This window comes from Anolis carolinensis, chromosome 6 (assembly GCF_035594765.1).
Source record: "Anolis carolinensis isolate JA03-04 chromosome 6, rAnoCar3.1.pri, whole genome shotgun sequence".
In the NCBI taxonomy this organism is placed as follows: Eukaryota; Metazoa; Chordata; class Lepidosauria; order Squamata; family Dactyloidae; genus Anolis; species Anolis carolinensis.
Window position 1 is genome coordinate 10,735,798 of NC_085846.1, and position 15,861 is coordinate 10,751,658.

Sequence of the window (15,861 nt, forward strand, 5' to 3'; positions counted from 1 at the left end):
ACCTCCAAGATTATGCATTATATGCAAATTCCAAAAACCAAAAAACCTCCACCAAATTTACAAAAATAGAGGTGTTTGGGGAGGGGTAGGGTGAGGAATCTAGCAAAAGTAGTGGTGATAACATATGAAATCTAGAACTTCCATAGTAGAAATACTGAAAGATTTCTTTCCTCGATTTGAGTTGTAGATCAGTATGAGAAATACTCAACAGAGCAGCATCCAAACAAAAGCCATAGTCAACGTATGGAGCAGCTTTGGCTGGCTATGCCCTTTTGTTTTCTCCAATTGCCATTTTAGTGACCTGGGTCTATATTTGTCACTGTCATACTCCTCTTGTCAAGGCTAATAACTGGAACATTACATTTGTTTTGCGCGTCTTGCTTTTGTTTTGCCTTCTCTGCCCCTTCCTTTCCATTGGAAGATTTGGGAAGGTGATTCGTATTCTGCGACAAACCATGTTTGGCATCGTATTCTTAACCATTGTTCTGTGTGTCTTGGCCACAACCATTATGGGCTTTCATGCCCACCAACCTAGGAGATAGAAGGAAAAAATATTTATTCACAAATATTTATTTATTTACCACGCTTGTACCCCACCCTTTTCACCCTGAAGGGGTCTCAGAACGGCCTTACAAAGGCAATGATTTGATGCCACACATACACATATTGGTAAATAAACAACACATTAAAAGCCAAACAATTTTAAAACATCAGTTAAAATCACACAATCCAAGTCATATTCTAGGGCCATTCCATTCTTCATTGTGTTATTTCGTAGTTTTTTATTGCACTGTTCAAATTTACTAGCCAAAGGCTTGGCCCCAAAGCTATGGTTTTAACTTTTGCCTGAAGGTCAGGAGGGATGGGGCTGATCTAATCTTGCTTAAGAGGGAGTTCCATAGTCGAGGGGCTACCACTGAGAAGGCCCTGTCTCTCGTCCCCACCAGCCTCACCTGCGAAGGAAGTGGGATCAAAAACAGAGTCTCCCCTGACGATCTTAGCCTACGAGGTGGATCATAGAGGGATATACGTTTGGACAGGTAAGCTGGGACGGAAACGTTTAGGGTTTTATAAGCTAAAGCCAGCACTTTGAATTGTGCTCTGTAGCAGACTGGCAGCCAGTAGAGCCAATGTAACGGGGAATGTGTTCCTCTGGTGAGCAATCTGGCTGCCGCCCATTGGACTATTTGAAGCTTCTGAACAGTCTTCAAAGGCAACCCCACGTAGAGCGCATTGCAGTAGTCTATTCGAGATGAGTATATAAGTTATTTGGGATGAAAATTCAAGATAGGCTGAAAATATATGTTATTTGTCATTTGTTCTCAAAGTCCGACTGGGAACTGTATTATATGGCTGAAAACTTGTCCTTGCTCAGAGTTGGGCATGCATTCCCAGGTCTGCAAGATGATAGTGCAATGCAGTAAGGGCTCTGATACCATGTTTTATATGAGGTATGGGCAAACCCCAGCCTGCGGGCCAAATTGGGCTTTTCCCTACAGCTCCATGCAACTCGCGGAACACACACTACGCATGTGTGCCTGCTCACTCAAAGCCCTCTCATTACATTTTTAAAAAGCAAAGACTTAAAGACCATCACATTTTTCTTCTCTTGAATTTTTTTTTAAAATATATTTTTCCTGATAAAGAAGCCAGTGGAGCTTCTAAAGATTGCACAAAATGGTTTGTGCATTTTGGTTGACTGTTAAAAGTATAACTCTTTAGACGGCTTTGTTTTATTTTGCTTTATGGTTACCACAAAACAGATTGTTTTGTATCCAAATGAGTTTCTCTCCAAACAAGTCCCAATAAGTCTTTGTAATTAGTTGCGCACATATCTGGCTTCTTTCATGCATTTGTCTTTCATACACATTCACTCACTCATACAAATGCGCAGAGAGATGGATTGTTGTGTCATAATAATAATAATAATAATAATAATAATAATAATAATAATAATAATAATAACAATAACAACAGACAGACAGACTACAAACAGAGGCACAACTATGTGGCCCAAATGATCCATTGGAACTTATGCCTCAAGTAACCACCTGCCAGCAGCAAAAAACTGGTGGGATCACAAACCTGCAAAAGTATTGGAAAATGAGCACGCAAAGATACTGTGGGACTTCCAAATCCAGACTGACAAAGTTCTGGAACACAACACACCAGACATCACAGTTGTGGAAAAGAAAAAGGTTTGGATCATTGATGTTGCCATCCCAGGTGACAGTCGCATTGACGAAAAACAACAGGAAAAACTCAGCCGCTATCAGGACCTCAAGATTGAACTGCAAAGACTCTGGCAGAAACCAGTGCAGGTGGTCCCAGTGGTGATCGGCACACTGGGTGCCGTGCCAAAAGATCTCAGCCGGCATTTGGAAATAATAGACATTGACAAAATTACAATCTGCCAACTGCAAAAGGCCACCCTGCTGGGATCTGCACGCATCATCCGAAAATACATCACACAGTCCTAGACACTTGGGAAGTGTTCGACTTGTGATTTTGTGATATGAAATCCAGCATATCTATCTTGTTTGCTGTGTCATAATAAAATAAAATAATAATAATAATAATAAATTTATTACCCACCTCTTCCTGTGTCTCAAGGCAGGACATAACATCATTAAACAAGAGAAAAAACATTATTAAAAGACATACAGTAAGACACACAGAGTGAAAATACAAGTTAAAATCCACTGATAAAATGCAGATATTAAAATTGGCCATTATGCCACTGATCTTCTTCACTCGTGAATCTAGGATGTCGGAGACTACAAAAGGGTTAAATTCCTGCCATAAAGCTGGGAACGAAGGTAGAGAGAGGTGGAGTTTAACTCCTGTGCTCACATGCGCTCTCCCATTTCCTTCCTGGAGAGCAAAAACTAACAGCTGTAACCGCAGAGCAAAAACTGTCCAGAAATCCCAGGATTTCTAGAGAAAGGGAGGAGGAATCAGGTCAACAAACCAGCATTTGACAATTCCAGGGTTCAGCATCATTTTGCCAAATTGCTCAAGAAGAATTGAAACCCACCGAAGGAACTGAAATCCATTAAGCAACTGAAGAAGTTGAAAGTGAGGTCTGAAACAAATCTGGACTCAACTTCTTCCTCGCCTCCTCCATTGCTTTTGTCCAGTTCAACATGGATGTTGGCTGTTACCTGCAACGCATCGGGTACCAAGGTCCTACCCAGCCATCTGGGGAGACCTTGCTTCGTCTCCACCGCTGCCACCTCCTCTCGGTGCCCTTTGAGAGTCTCAGCATCCACTGTGGAGAGCCCATCACTCTGGATTTACCCCACATCTATGACAAGATTGTCCGGCGTCACCGAGGCGGCTTCTGCTATGAGCTGAATGGTCTTTTCCTGTGGCTACTGAAAGCCTTGGGATTTGAGGCCAAAGGTGTGTCTGGACGTGTCCGAAACCGCTTCACTGGGCTTTACGGTCCTCCCTTGGACCACTTGGTGATTTGGGTTCAGCTGGACGGGCGCCAACTACTTTGTGATGTTGGATTTGGTGAAGGCTTCATGGATCCATTAGTGCTGAAACCAAATGTGGAGCAAGTCCAGGATGGTGGTATTTTCCAGCTGGGTCTGACAGGGAACATCTGGGTCTTGGAGAGACGGGCTCTGTCTGGAAAAGAGGGGAGGCCCTTATATCAGTTCACCCTTGAAGAGAAGAAACTGGATGACTTTACTGACATGTGCCTCTACCACCAGACTTCACCCAGCTCCATTTTCCCATGCAAATCCTTTTGCTCCTTGCACAAGGAAGATGGTGGGCGCCTGACCTACATAGGTTGGCGTCTCATTGCTACAAGAGGAGAAGAACGTACAGAGACCGCCCTGGATGGCTCTGAGATTCCAGCAGTACTCAGTGAGAAATTTGGAATCAAACTCGAGAAGACCCTGAAGCCCAAAGATGAACAAATTCTGCCTCCTCCCGAGGAAAACTTTTGATGAGAAATGAAATTGTTAATATAGTTATACTGTGATAAGATTTTGGAGCTGGTCGATACTGGAGCATAGACAAATCACTCTTTTTAAAGGATAGCTCACAAATCAACTGGTTAGTATGGGCAGCCAGAATTCGTACTGGCCATACAGGCTTGATAATTTTGAGCACTGTCATCTGTAAAAGTAACTTCTCTGACATGATCTTTTGAGGATCTCTTCCAATCCAGTTCTGTAACTGAGACACGGACAGTCTTCCTTAATCAAGTAGGAAATAAGGTACCACTTATAAAAAAAAGTGGGGAGGCAAGTTTAACTAATTTACGACCTGGAATGAGGAAGTGCCGTCAGAGTGGATGATGAAGCAGCTGCTCCCCCCTGTGGCCAGAATCAAACATCCCCTCAGGAGAAGTTAAAATTGCCTCTGCATCTGCCTGTCTTGGTCTCTGTTTGATGTGTTTATGGGCATTGAATGTTTGCCCTATGTGTGTATAATGTGATCCACCCTGAGTCCCCTTCGGGGTGAGAAGGGAGGAATATAAATACTGTAAATTAATTAATTAATTAATTAATCAATGTTCCCTCTAGATTGCCAAGATGGATGGGGATGGTAGGAGCTGTAGTCCAAGACATATGAAGGAAGTATGGTGTTGGGGAAGTCTGGGTTTACTGATTATAGCTGGTCAAACTTCCTGGAGAAATCTGATCTAGATAGTGCATAAAGGTTGGGAAGTTACTTACTACACATATTCTCATAAATGGACTAAAGAGGATGGCATAAGACATGCCTTCCACTTGATTGGAACAAGATGAAGCAAACTGGGTGTGCATCTGCACTCTAGAATTAATGCAGTTTGTCACTAGTTTAACTGCTATGGGTCAATGTTATGGGTCAATCCTGAGAGTTGTAGCAGGGTGGGGCAGTGAAGGCTAAAGACCTTATGAAACTGCAACTCCCAGGATTCCAGAACAGGAAAGCAGTGTCAAACTGTATTAATTCTACAGCATAGATGAACCCTATGTGTGTAATTTTAATCATGGGGTAAAGCAAGGCAGCCCTTGCTGTTGTTTCCTTCAAGTTGGGTTCAGCTTACGGCAACCTTACAAATGGTACTCCAAGATCTTCAATCATCTGTTGTCTTGGAGCCTCCGGTGGCCTAGGGGATAAAAGCCTCGTGACTTGAAGGTTGGGTTGCTGACCTGAAGGCTGCCAGGTTCGAATCCCACCCGGGGAGAGTGTGGATGAGCTCCCTCTTTCAGCTCCAGCTCCATGTGGGGACATGAGAGAAGCCTCCCACAAGGATGGTAAAACATCAAAACATCCGGGTGTCCCCTGGGCAACGTCCTTGCAGACGGCCAATTCTCTCACTCCAGAAGCAACTCTGTTTGCTCCTGACATGAAAAAAAATCTGTTGTGTTGCTCAGGCCTTGTAAATGTAGGACTGTGCCTTCCTCGATGGAGTCAACTCTTCTGTAAGTTCCCCAATAGAAAGTTCTTCTAAGTTTACATGCTCTTGCCTCTTCTCAAATTCTGCTGAACATCCAGATAAGCCTTGTGCAAAACACTGATAGCTGCCCTTTGCCTTATGGACTTAGCAGATAAAGGGGGGGGGGGGTTCATCTCAAGAGAATTTGGGCATGAAGGTGATAAGTTGGTATCCTTCAGTCACAACTAGTGAAGAGAAAAGAGTACATGGCACTGCCGGAGACAAGGAGAAGATACCCAAGGAAGACACTTTTGGTTAAAGAGGAGAGACCAAAGCTGGAAGGAGGAAACAAAATGTTTCAACTGGCATAGACTAAGAACATTGACAACCAGCGTGCAACTTAACAAGTGTAAGAATTGGGGATAGAAGGGTGGGTGGATAGAATCTGTATAAGCTTGGGAAATGGAGGGGTTTTTCAAAAGCTGCAAATTACCGGGAAAGGCTAATCAGGTTGAAAATAGTATAACACAGGGTGTCTTCCATTTTTAATGGTGAAATCTCTTTCCTTTTCACAAGTGTGCTATCAGGCATAACTTCAATAGGTAAACGTTTACCTCTGGCTGGTAACTCATTGTTCTAGGTGGGCAAAGGTTGTATCTGTGTCATGTTTACCTAATTGCATATGGTTGTTTAAAAGGCGAAAAAGAGTATATTTGTTTAAAAAAAGAAGTATGGCATCTAGAAAATGTGAAAGAATGTTTGAGTGTGTGTTGTCTTCAAATTGCCCCCATGAATTTCATAATTTTCTTAGGAATATTCAAGGATGGATTTGCCTATTTCTTCCCCTGAAATATAGCCTACACCACCTGGGATTCGTTGTCTGTCTCCCATCCAAGTACAAACCAAAGCTGACCCTGCCTAACTTCCAAGAGCAGAAGGGATCTGGTGCCTTCAGTTATTCCCCTTGGAAGAATTAAGTCCTTAATTGGATAATGAGTATACCACTATCCTTAGTATATTAATTTAGTTCTAGCATTGCATGGCAAAATACTAAATTTCCTGGCAAATCTAAAACTGTTTGACCTAAGTAGAAAGTAGGACATTATAGTCGCAGGTTGCTAATCACAGAGCTGGGAGAGACTTCATGGGTCATCCAGTCCAACCCCCTGACAAGAAGCAGGAAAAGTGCATTCAAAGCACCCCCGACAAATGAGCATCCAGCCTCTGTTTAAAAGCCTCCAAAAAAAGAGCCTCCACCACACTCTGGGGCAGAGAGTTCCACTGCTGAACAGCTCTCACAGTGAGAAAGTTCTTCCTAATGTTCAGATGGAATCTCCTTTCCTGTAATTTGAAGCCATTGTTCCGCATCCTAGTCTCCAGGGCAGCAGAAAACAAGCTTGCTCCCTTCTCCCTATGACTTCCTCTTGGATATTTATGCATGGCCCTCGTCATGTCTCCTCTTAGCCTTTTCCTCTGCAGTTTAAACATGCCCAGCTCTTTAAGCCACTCCTCATAAGGCTTGTTCTCCAGACCCTTGATCATTTTAGTCGCCCTCCTCTGAACACATTCCAGTTTGTCAACATCTCCCTTAGATTGTGGTGCCCAGAACTGGACACAGTATTCTAGTTGTGGTCTGGCCAAGGTGGAAGGGAGAGGTAGCATGACTTTCCTGGATCTAGCCCAGTGGTTCTCAACCTATGGGTCCCCAGGTGTTTTGGCATAAAACTCCCAGAAATCCCAGCCAGTTTACCAGCTGAGAGCCAAAACATCTGGGGACCCACAGGTCGAGAACTACTGATCTAGACACTATACTCCTATTATACTCCAAAGGAATGGGGGTAGGTAAAACTGATTAGACTATTGCTGCATAATTAAGGCAGTTTGAAAATATTTTAATTGCCATGGCACAATACTATGGAATAATGGGAGTTTTATAAGATCTTTAGCTTGTTCTGCCAAAGAGTGCTGGCGCCTCACCAAATTATAATTCCCATGATTTCATAACATTGAACCATAGCAGTTAAAAGTGGTATCAAATTGCATTCATTCCACAGTGTAGATACAACCTTACTAGGAATATGCTGGATATCATTCCTGTCCAATGTTTTCTTACAAATAAACCTACACAGGACAAACACATACCTCACCCTTTTGAATCCCCATGGACCAAACGTTAAATCGAGAAGAGTCTCTGGTTCTTATTTTTCATTGTGACGGTAGCAGAGAGAGTTTGTATACTGGGGGAAGGACAAAAGTTTATACAACTCAAATAACTTATTTTCCTATTCTCCATCTCTGTTTTCCATCCTTTGTCCTATAAAGGCCTCGGATGCAATGGCCCCACAGAAGGACATACCCAACGTCCACATTTTCAGCACCAGGGTTGGAGATGTGATTGTCCGCCCGGATCTGAATTGTTACCTGCTCCTGCCTCCTTTGCCGACCTCGCCTTGTGCCGATCTGCATCCTCTCCACCCTTCTTTAAGGGGTGGCCAACACTATTTCGGCTCCCGATGGCACAACTCCATCTACGTCATAAGAGACAACAAAATCCTGGAAGCCGAAGACCTCCACACTGGGACCAGCAAAGAACCTCGTCTCCTGCACCCCAGTTGCTGTGATGGGCAGCATTACTTTGCCATCTCTGGTGGATCCTTTGGCATCATCCTCAGCCCAGGCAGTGTCACAGCGGTGAAAGACCTGACCACGGGGGAACCAGACCCTGCCACTGTTCCAGGACAACATTCGTGGTCCAAGGAGAAGATGGAAAGCCACCAGAGCTATCTCTATTGGCAACTGAAAGACAACTTCAGCGGAGAGCTCTTCTCTTTCCACCCCAGTTTCCTCAGCTTCTTGCCGGGTGGTCTTGGCTTCCTTAAAGGGTCGGCGTTCGGCGCTTGGGAACTGGTGGACACCATCCACCACCACTCCGATGAGCCCATCACCAGGACGCAGGGCATCTTTGTGAAGGTGGGCTGTGCTAAGGAGAAACTGGCCAATGTTGGGACCAGCTGGATGGCCTCGCTGTTGGATTCTCCGGACCCTGGCTCTGTTGCCATTGCAATAGCCAAGGCCCAGTTTGCGTTACCCATCCAATTCGGAGGTCTTGGTCTTGACACAAAGCAGGAGAAATGGGAAGAAGCCCGCGAGGTCGAGATGAGCCTACAATTCACACTGCAACCCAATGAAGTTTCCTATGTGTGGCAATACCAGATGGGTCTTGGGAAAGAGGTCATTTTGTTTTGTAGAAAAATCGAAATCACCAACAGCCACGATCCTCCCAGTGGGATCCCTTTGCCTCCTTCCTCCTAAATTTTAACCCAATTGTTGCTCAATTCTATAGTTGCCTACCCTTTCCCGCATTGGAATATTAATGGAGCTCCTGGTGGTGCAGTGGGTTAAACCTTTGTGCTGGCAGGACTTCTGACCAATAGGCCTGAGGTTCAAATCTGGAGAGAGTGGGTGAGCTCAAACATCTGGAAGTCCCCTGAGCAACGTCCTTGCAAATAGCCAATTCTCTCACACCAGAAGCAACTTGCAGTTTTTCAAGTAGCTCCTGATACAAAAAAATGGAATATTATTGCCAAAATATTTTCTTCATGTGTGTCTCATGTGTGTCTTCTTCATGTGTGTCTCAGTGTGCAAAACTTACCATAAATAAAGTGCTTTTTACAAAGTTTCATTCTCCAATTGGCTCTTTTTGTACCAGCAAGTCTCACTACAAAGAATGCCAGCAGTGTGTTATCGAAGGTTTTCATGGCTAGAATCAGTGGTTTGCTGTGAGTTTATCGGGCTGTATGGCCATGTTCCAGAAGCATTCTCTCCTGACGTTTCGCCCACATCTATGGCAGGCATCCTCAGAGGTCGTGAGGTCTGTTGGAAACTAGGCAAGTGGGGTTTATATATCTGTGGAATGTACCGGGTGGGAGAAAGAACCTTTGTCTGCTTGAGGGTGGTGTGAATGTTGCAATTGGCCACCTTGATTAGCATTGAATAGCCTTGCAGCTTCAAAGCCTGGCTGCTTCCTGGCTAACAGTATTAAAAAAACTGTAAAATCAGGGCAGTAAATAAATAACAACACACAGAAAACAGGAGAATTCCATACATGAAACAATCAGGGCCAGTTAACACGTTCCAACAAAGAATTCCCCCAGACAGGAAGCAGCCAGGCTTTGAAGCTGCAAGACTATTCAGTACTAATCAAGCTGGCCAATTGCAACATTCACACCTGCCTCAAACAGACAACAGTTCTTTCTCGCACCTGGAACATTCCAGATATATAAACCCCATTTGCCTAGTTTCCAATATACCACACACCTCTGAGGATGTCTGGCATAGATGTGGGCAAAACGACAGGAGAGAATGCTTCTGGAACATGGCCATACAGCCTGGAAAACCCACAGCAACCCAATGCCAACAATGTCAGTGCTGTGCACCCATCATAACAATTTGGAAAGGATTATTTTGGAAGGATTAAATGGACCAGAACCCTCCCGCCAACCAAACAAGGCCACAATGTTTGGGAAATTCTGGACAATATAATCTCCAAATAACTTTTTAAAAATTGTTTTAACTATATAGGCTGTTATTGTGTTTTGTTTTTATTTGCTGATTCTTGGGCTCGGTCCCCACATGAACTGCTCCGAGTCCCCTTGGGGAGATGAAGGTGGGTTATAAATAAAGCATAATAATAATAATAATAATAATAATAATAATTATTATTATTATTTAATTGTATGACACAGCAAACAAGATAGATATGCTGGATTTCGATTCATAAAATCACAAGTCGAACACTTCCCAGGTGTCTAGGACTGTGTGATGTATTTTCGGATGATGCGTGCAGATCCCATTAGGGTGGCCTTCTGCAGTTGGCAGATCGTAATTTTGTCAATGTCTATTGTTTCCAAATGCCGGCTGAGATCTTTTGGCACGGCACCCAATTATTATTATTATTATTATTTTAACTCTATTGCAGACAATTCTCACTACAATGGGAACATTGGGGGATCCTGTGGAATGCAGTCCCCAAAATAATTCTACGGCAGAGTCAAATGTTACTGAACCTCCTGGGAAGTGTAGTTTTCCAAGGTCTTGAGCCTTCTCTGCCAGAGTGCTGATGCTTCATCAAACTACAACCCCTAGGAGTCCATAACATTGAGGCCTGACAGTTTTAAAGTGGTGTCAAACTGCATTCATTCTATAGTGTAGATCACAGAGTCCATATAGCAGGCATGGGCAAACTTGGGCCCTCCAGGTGTTTTGGACTCCAACTCCCACAATTCCTAACAGCCGGTAGGCTGTTAGGAATTGTGGGAGTTGGAGTCCAAAACACCTGGAGGGCCCAAGTTTGCCCATGCCTGCTATATAGCATCCTTTTCAGCATGTTCCATTGCTGAACAGCTCCTAATGTGTTGTCGGAATCCTTTTTCCTGCACCCAGAGATCTTGGCTGACCCTGCGTTGCATTGAACTTGCAGCCATTGCTACACACACCAGTTTCGCTTTGCTTTTGCCAGGCCCTTCTTGCAAAGAGGAGGAGCCCAGTATAGAGGGTTGTTTGCAACCACCCCGCGCATGCGCAATCGAGGGACTGATTCTGCTTTGGAGAGGAAGCAAGGACTGGATCTCAGGGTGAAGAGGTGCGTTGGCTTGCATTGCAGACTTTCTCTTCCTTCCCTCCCTCCCTCCATTCCTCCCAAGAAAAAAAAAAGGTTATGCAACCCTGGGAGTTGTAGTTTGGCGAGGCACCTGCACTCTTTTGGCAGGGAAGGCTCACGACCTTGTCAAACTACAGCTTCCAAGATCTAGCTGCAAAAGCTAGATCATCAAAGACTCTAAACACCTTCCTGCTCTGAACACAAACTTCAGTTTTTAAGACTGAAGGCAGATCTATGGGTTTCTCTACACTATAGAACAGGCATGGGCAAACTTGGGCCCTCCAGGTGTTTTGGATTGCATCTCCCACAATTCCTAACTAAATAAATAAAATATTCCCTCTCACTCTGGAGGTTGAATGAAGCCATGACAACTCATGTATAACCAGCATCTATTTGGACTCCAAGATGCCTATTATTAAAAGTAAGCCTAATACTACCCTGTTTCCCTGAAAATAAGACATCCCCGATAAATAAGACCTAGTAGAAGTTTTGCTGAATTGCTAAATATAAGGCCTCCCCCGAAAGTAAGACCTTGCAAAGTTTTTGTTTGGAAGCATGCCCAGCGCCTACCAAACAGAACACCAGAGCATGCAGGATTGGTAAATGTACATACCAGTTGTATATGGAAATAATGGTAGTAACAAGAAATTCTTGATAGGATTCACAGTTTGTCTGGTTATGTTGGTTTGTGATGACAACTATTGTACAGTATATAATAAAAGTTAATTTTTTGTTCAACAATAAATGTGATTTCTTCTTCATAGAAAAATAAGACATCCCCTGAAAATAAGACCTTGCACATCTTTGGGAGCAAAAATTAATATAAGACACTGTCTTATTTTTGGGGAAACACGGTATGCCTCATACTATGCCATACTGTCAACTCTGTATTGCGTTGTCGAAGGTGTTCATGGTCGGGACCACTAGGTTGCTGTGAGTTTTCCGGGCTATATGTATGGCCATGTTCCAGAAGCATTATCTCCTGACGTTTCACTCACATCTATGGCAAGCATCCTCCGAGTTTGTGAAGTATATTGGAAACAAGGCAAGGGAGGTTTAGATACCGTGTTTCCCTGAAAATAAGACAGTGTCTTATATTAATTTTTGCTCCCAAAGATGCTCTAGGTCTTATTTTCAGGGGATGTCTTATTTTTCCATGAAGAAGAATTCACATTTATTGTTGAACAAAAAAAATGAACATTTATTATATACTGTACAGTAGTTGTCATCACAAACCAGCAGAACCAGACAAACTGAATCCTATCAAGAATTTCCTATTACTACCATTATTTCCATGTACAACACTCTATGGTACGTACATTTACCAAAGCTGCATGCGCTGGTGTTCTGTTCGGCGGGCATGCTTCCAAACACAAACGGTGCTAGGTCTTACTTTCGGGGGAGGCCTTATATTTAGCAATTCAGCAAAACCTCTACTAGGTCTTATTTTCTGGGGATGTCTTATTTTAGGGAAAACGGTATCAGTGGAAGGTCCAGGATGAGAGAAAGAACTCTAGTCTGTTGGACGCAGGTGCGAATTTTGCCACTGGCCAGCTTGATTATCATTGAATAGCCTTGCAGCTTCAAAGCCTGACTGATTCCTGCCTGGGGGAAATCCTTTATTGGGAGGAATCAGCTAGGCCTTGACGCTACAAGGCTAATCAAGGCGATTAATTCTGGGAGCAATTAAAAACATGGCTGTTCTGTTGTGCTTTTGAGTAGACAAGTCCGTTATAACCTGGTCCATATCTACACTGAAACTTGCCCTGCTTACTTTTTAGTTTGATTTCCGTTCAGATTTATCTTCCCTCCCTGTTGTATCTATTTGATGTATATCCTATTTGTAATAGACATTCCCTAAATCAGTTTTGATTATCGCCCAGATGTTATCCCATATTGGACCTTTAATGCCTGGATGATTGTTTAACATTTTAACTATGTCAGTTTTAATTATGACTTGTTTAAATTGTTTTCAAATTGTGTTGTCTGATGTCTAAATTGTTATTTTATGATTTTATGTGATTATATTGGGCTTGTTCCCTGTGTGAGCCGCCCCGAGTCCCCTACTGGGGAGATGGAGGCGGCATACAAAAATAAATTTGTTATTATTGTTATTATTATTTTTATTAATTGCAATATTCCAACAGACAAAAGAGTTTTTCGCCCACTCTGGACATTCCACAGATATATAAACCTCCCTTGCCTAGGATGCCTGCCATAGATGTGGATGAAACGTCAGGAGAGAATGCTTCTGGGACATGGCCATACGTGGCCAACTCTGAATTGGTTTGATATGAATATGGAAATACAGTAATTACAGACCCACTGCCAAGCCACAACACTTGGAAGGCAATCAGATTCGGATACGAGGGATCATTTATGATGATGATGACAGTAATTAAGACCAAATAAAGACAAATTGCAATTCCATTAATATATAATTCAAAGTATTATTTCTGTTTTTTGCTGGTTGCTTGAGATTTCTGATTGCTTAAGTTCTGTTCAATGGAGAGTCTACTCTATATAAATAAGGAACATTTTTCTCCATCCTTATCATTCATAGGTGTCATGGCTGCTGTCGCTCCCCGGACCATTTGTCCCGGTACGGATGTATTTGCCACTCGCCACGGCTCCTTCATCGTTCGCTCAGACCTGGGTTGCTACCTTCAAGTGCTGGACTTCTCCTCAGGGCAGGACATCAAGGTGTGGGATCTGCACCCGGCCTGCCGCGGCAAGGGCCACTATGTGGGGGACCCCACCAGTTCAGCCATCTACCTCCTCGATGGGGATTCCTTTTGCAAAGTGCTGGACTTGAACTCGGAGCCTCCCTCCAACGCCGTGCCTTTGCACCCCAGCTGTCAAGGGGGTGACCATTACGCCTCCTGCGAGGGCCGTTTCTTCGTCTTCTTTCTCAAGCGTGGCGTGGCTCTCTCCGTGGCTGACCTTTCCACTGTGACTGCAGCTAAGGAGCTCCCCTTGGAAGGCCCGTTTCTGGATGGGTTGTATTATTACGGTGCCAGCGCCACCCAGATCTCTTGCTTTGGGATGCACGAGAGCCGCCTTTGTGGCCACCTGCTTGCCACAACGGGAGACAAGGAGACCTTCTCAATCCACCCTGATGTGGTTTCTTTCCTCCCTGGGGGCCTGGCTCTCATCCATGGGCCGGCTTTCGGTGCCTGGGAATGTATCAAACTGATCTCCAACGCCACTGACATGCCCATGCCCAGCAGCCACGAAATCACCCGGCGGGTTGGCTACCTCAAGTCGGCTTTCGGCCCAAAGTACCAGGCGTGTGGGTCAGCCGATTCTGACTCTTTGGCCATCTCCCTTCTCCAAGCCCAGTTCTCCCTCCCTGCTGCTTATGGCGGGATGAGAGTGCAGACCGAACAGGAAGAATGGGAGGCGGTGGCCGAAGAAGGGGAACCTCTCCGGGTGATCTTGCAACCCAGGCAGAAGCTCTACTGGTGGCATTACCGGCTGGGCTTTGGCGAAGAAGCCGTCCTGTTTTGCCGGGCGCTTAAGATCACCCGCAGCCCTTCCCCACCTACCCATATACCCCTTCCGCTGGCCCACTCTTGACTGGAGGGCTAAGCAATGAAAAAGTAACCTCTTTTTGGCTTGGGATGAAAATTAAAAAGTGGAGACTGTCAGAATTATTCAGGATGTCATTTCTTAAGTAGCAATAAGAAGGTGTAAGTGAATGTAAGGCATTAAGAATCAAGCCACTTGTGTAATCGACGGCCAGGATGGTGCAGCTGAAAAGTTACTAAAGTAGTAAAAAGCTTTATTGTTGAGGGTTGGTGTTAGAGCAGGCATGGGCAAACTAAGGCCCGGGTGCCGGATGCGGATTACCTCAGGCCCTCCTCATTTTCCCTCTTGGCATAAGGACACCGCAGCCCGCCACATCCTAATCGCAAAAAGATGGAGAAGGAAGGCACACAGCAGCTGAGAGCCTTCTGGAGTGCTCTCAGCCACTGCATGTCTCATCCTCCTCCTGGCATAAGGACAGTGCAAGGTCCCCTGCTGGGAGGACAGCGCAAAGAAGGCACGTGGTCGCTGAGAGCCCTCCGGAGCACTCTTGGCCACTGCGTCTCACTCTCTCCTGGCATAATGTCAAAAGAATAGTCTGAGCATCAGGGGAGGAGGATTGGGGCAGCTGCCATGTGTCCTGCCTTCTTTCTGGCATAAGGATGGGCCAAGCAGTCCCGTCCTTATGCTGGTGACCCAGGCCCTGCCCTGCCCCCTCCTTCGAACAACCTACCTCCTTCCCAGCCCGGCCCTCCAGGCCAGCCCGCAATGTGGCCCCAAGGCAAAAAGGTTTGCCCATGCCTATGTTAGAGGGTTGTTGTTGAAGGAGTTGTTTTCATGAAGAGTTGCTGTTGGAGAGAAAGTTGCAAAGACACAGAAGAATTGGAAAACAAGACCAACGAGAGCCTTTTTCAAGTAAGAAGATTTCAGCTACCTGGGAGTGTCTGAAAGAACTTGAGAAGAATCGCAGTCTTCTGCTATACTGTAAATATTCCTTGTATAAAGTATTATCTATCTACTACAAAGACAAGTTGTGTAAGTATTCTCCTTAACCGGAGGGGGAGCGTTTCTACTGCAAAGGGGTTGTTTCTGTTGCTTCATACAGAACCCTATCAATTTCACCGCGACACAGACTTCTGTTATATTCTTTTGGGCTGTCCATTGTTCTCATTTCAGAGATGGTTAAGCCCCATAGGCGGTCCTCTCCTATATAAAAGATGTCCCATTATACAACTTTCCAGAAGCATCCCAATCCACCTTCCAGCTTTTGGGATGAGATGGTGGCATCCAA

General features: G+C 44.5%; 2 protein-coding genes across 4 annotated transcripts; both read left to right on the forward strand.

The window, feature by feature from the left end:
* Positions 1–2,861: 2,861 nt before the first annotated feature.
* On the forward strand, positions 2,862–9,060 carry LOC100563548 (arylamine N-acetyltransferase, pineal gland isozyme NAT-10). Of its 3 annotated transcripts, none has more exons than XM_062957253.1 (2): positions 2,862–5,792; positions 7,706–9,060. In XM_062957253.1, exon 1 carries the CDS (start codon positions 3,147–3,149, stop codon positions 3,960–3,962), a length of 816 nt encoding a protein of 271 aa, XP_062813323.1. In that variant the 5' UTR covers positions 2,862–3,146; the 3' UTR covers positions 3,963–5,792; positions 7,706–9,060. The 3 variants fall into 3 exon arrangements, with proteins under 3 accessions (XP_062813323.1, XP_003223899.2, XP_016850871.2); XM_003223851.4 differs by having other exon boundaries at positions 3,973–5,792; XM_016995382.2 differs by having other exon boundaries at positions 3,973–4,235.
* A 1,835-nt stretch (positions 9,061–10,895) lies between these two features.
* On the forward strand, positions 10,896–15,600 carry LOC103279554 (uncharacterized). The gene is made up of 2 exons (XM_062957252.1): positions 10,896–11,024; positions 13,606–15,600. Exon 2 carries the CDS (start codon positions 13,611–13,613, stop codon positions 14,619–14,621), a length of 1,011 nt encoding a protein of 336 aa, XP_062813322.1. The 5' UTR covers positions 10,896–11,024; positions 13,606–13,610; the 3' UTR covers positions 14,622–15,600.
* Positions 15,601–15,861: the final 261 nt, after the last annotated feature.

Excerpts from the sequence above, each read along its gene's own strand:
- LOC100563548 (XM_003223851.4), top strand. The coding sequence starts at position 7,718 with ATGGCCCCACAGAAGGACATACCCAACGTCCACATTTTCAGCACCAGG.
- LOC103279554 (XM_062957252.1), top strand. The coding sequence starts at position 13,611 with ATGGCTGCTGTCGCTCCCCGGACCATTTGTCCCGGTACGGATGTATTT.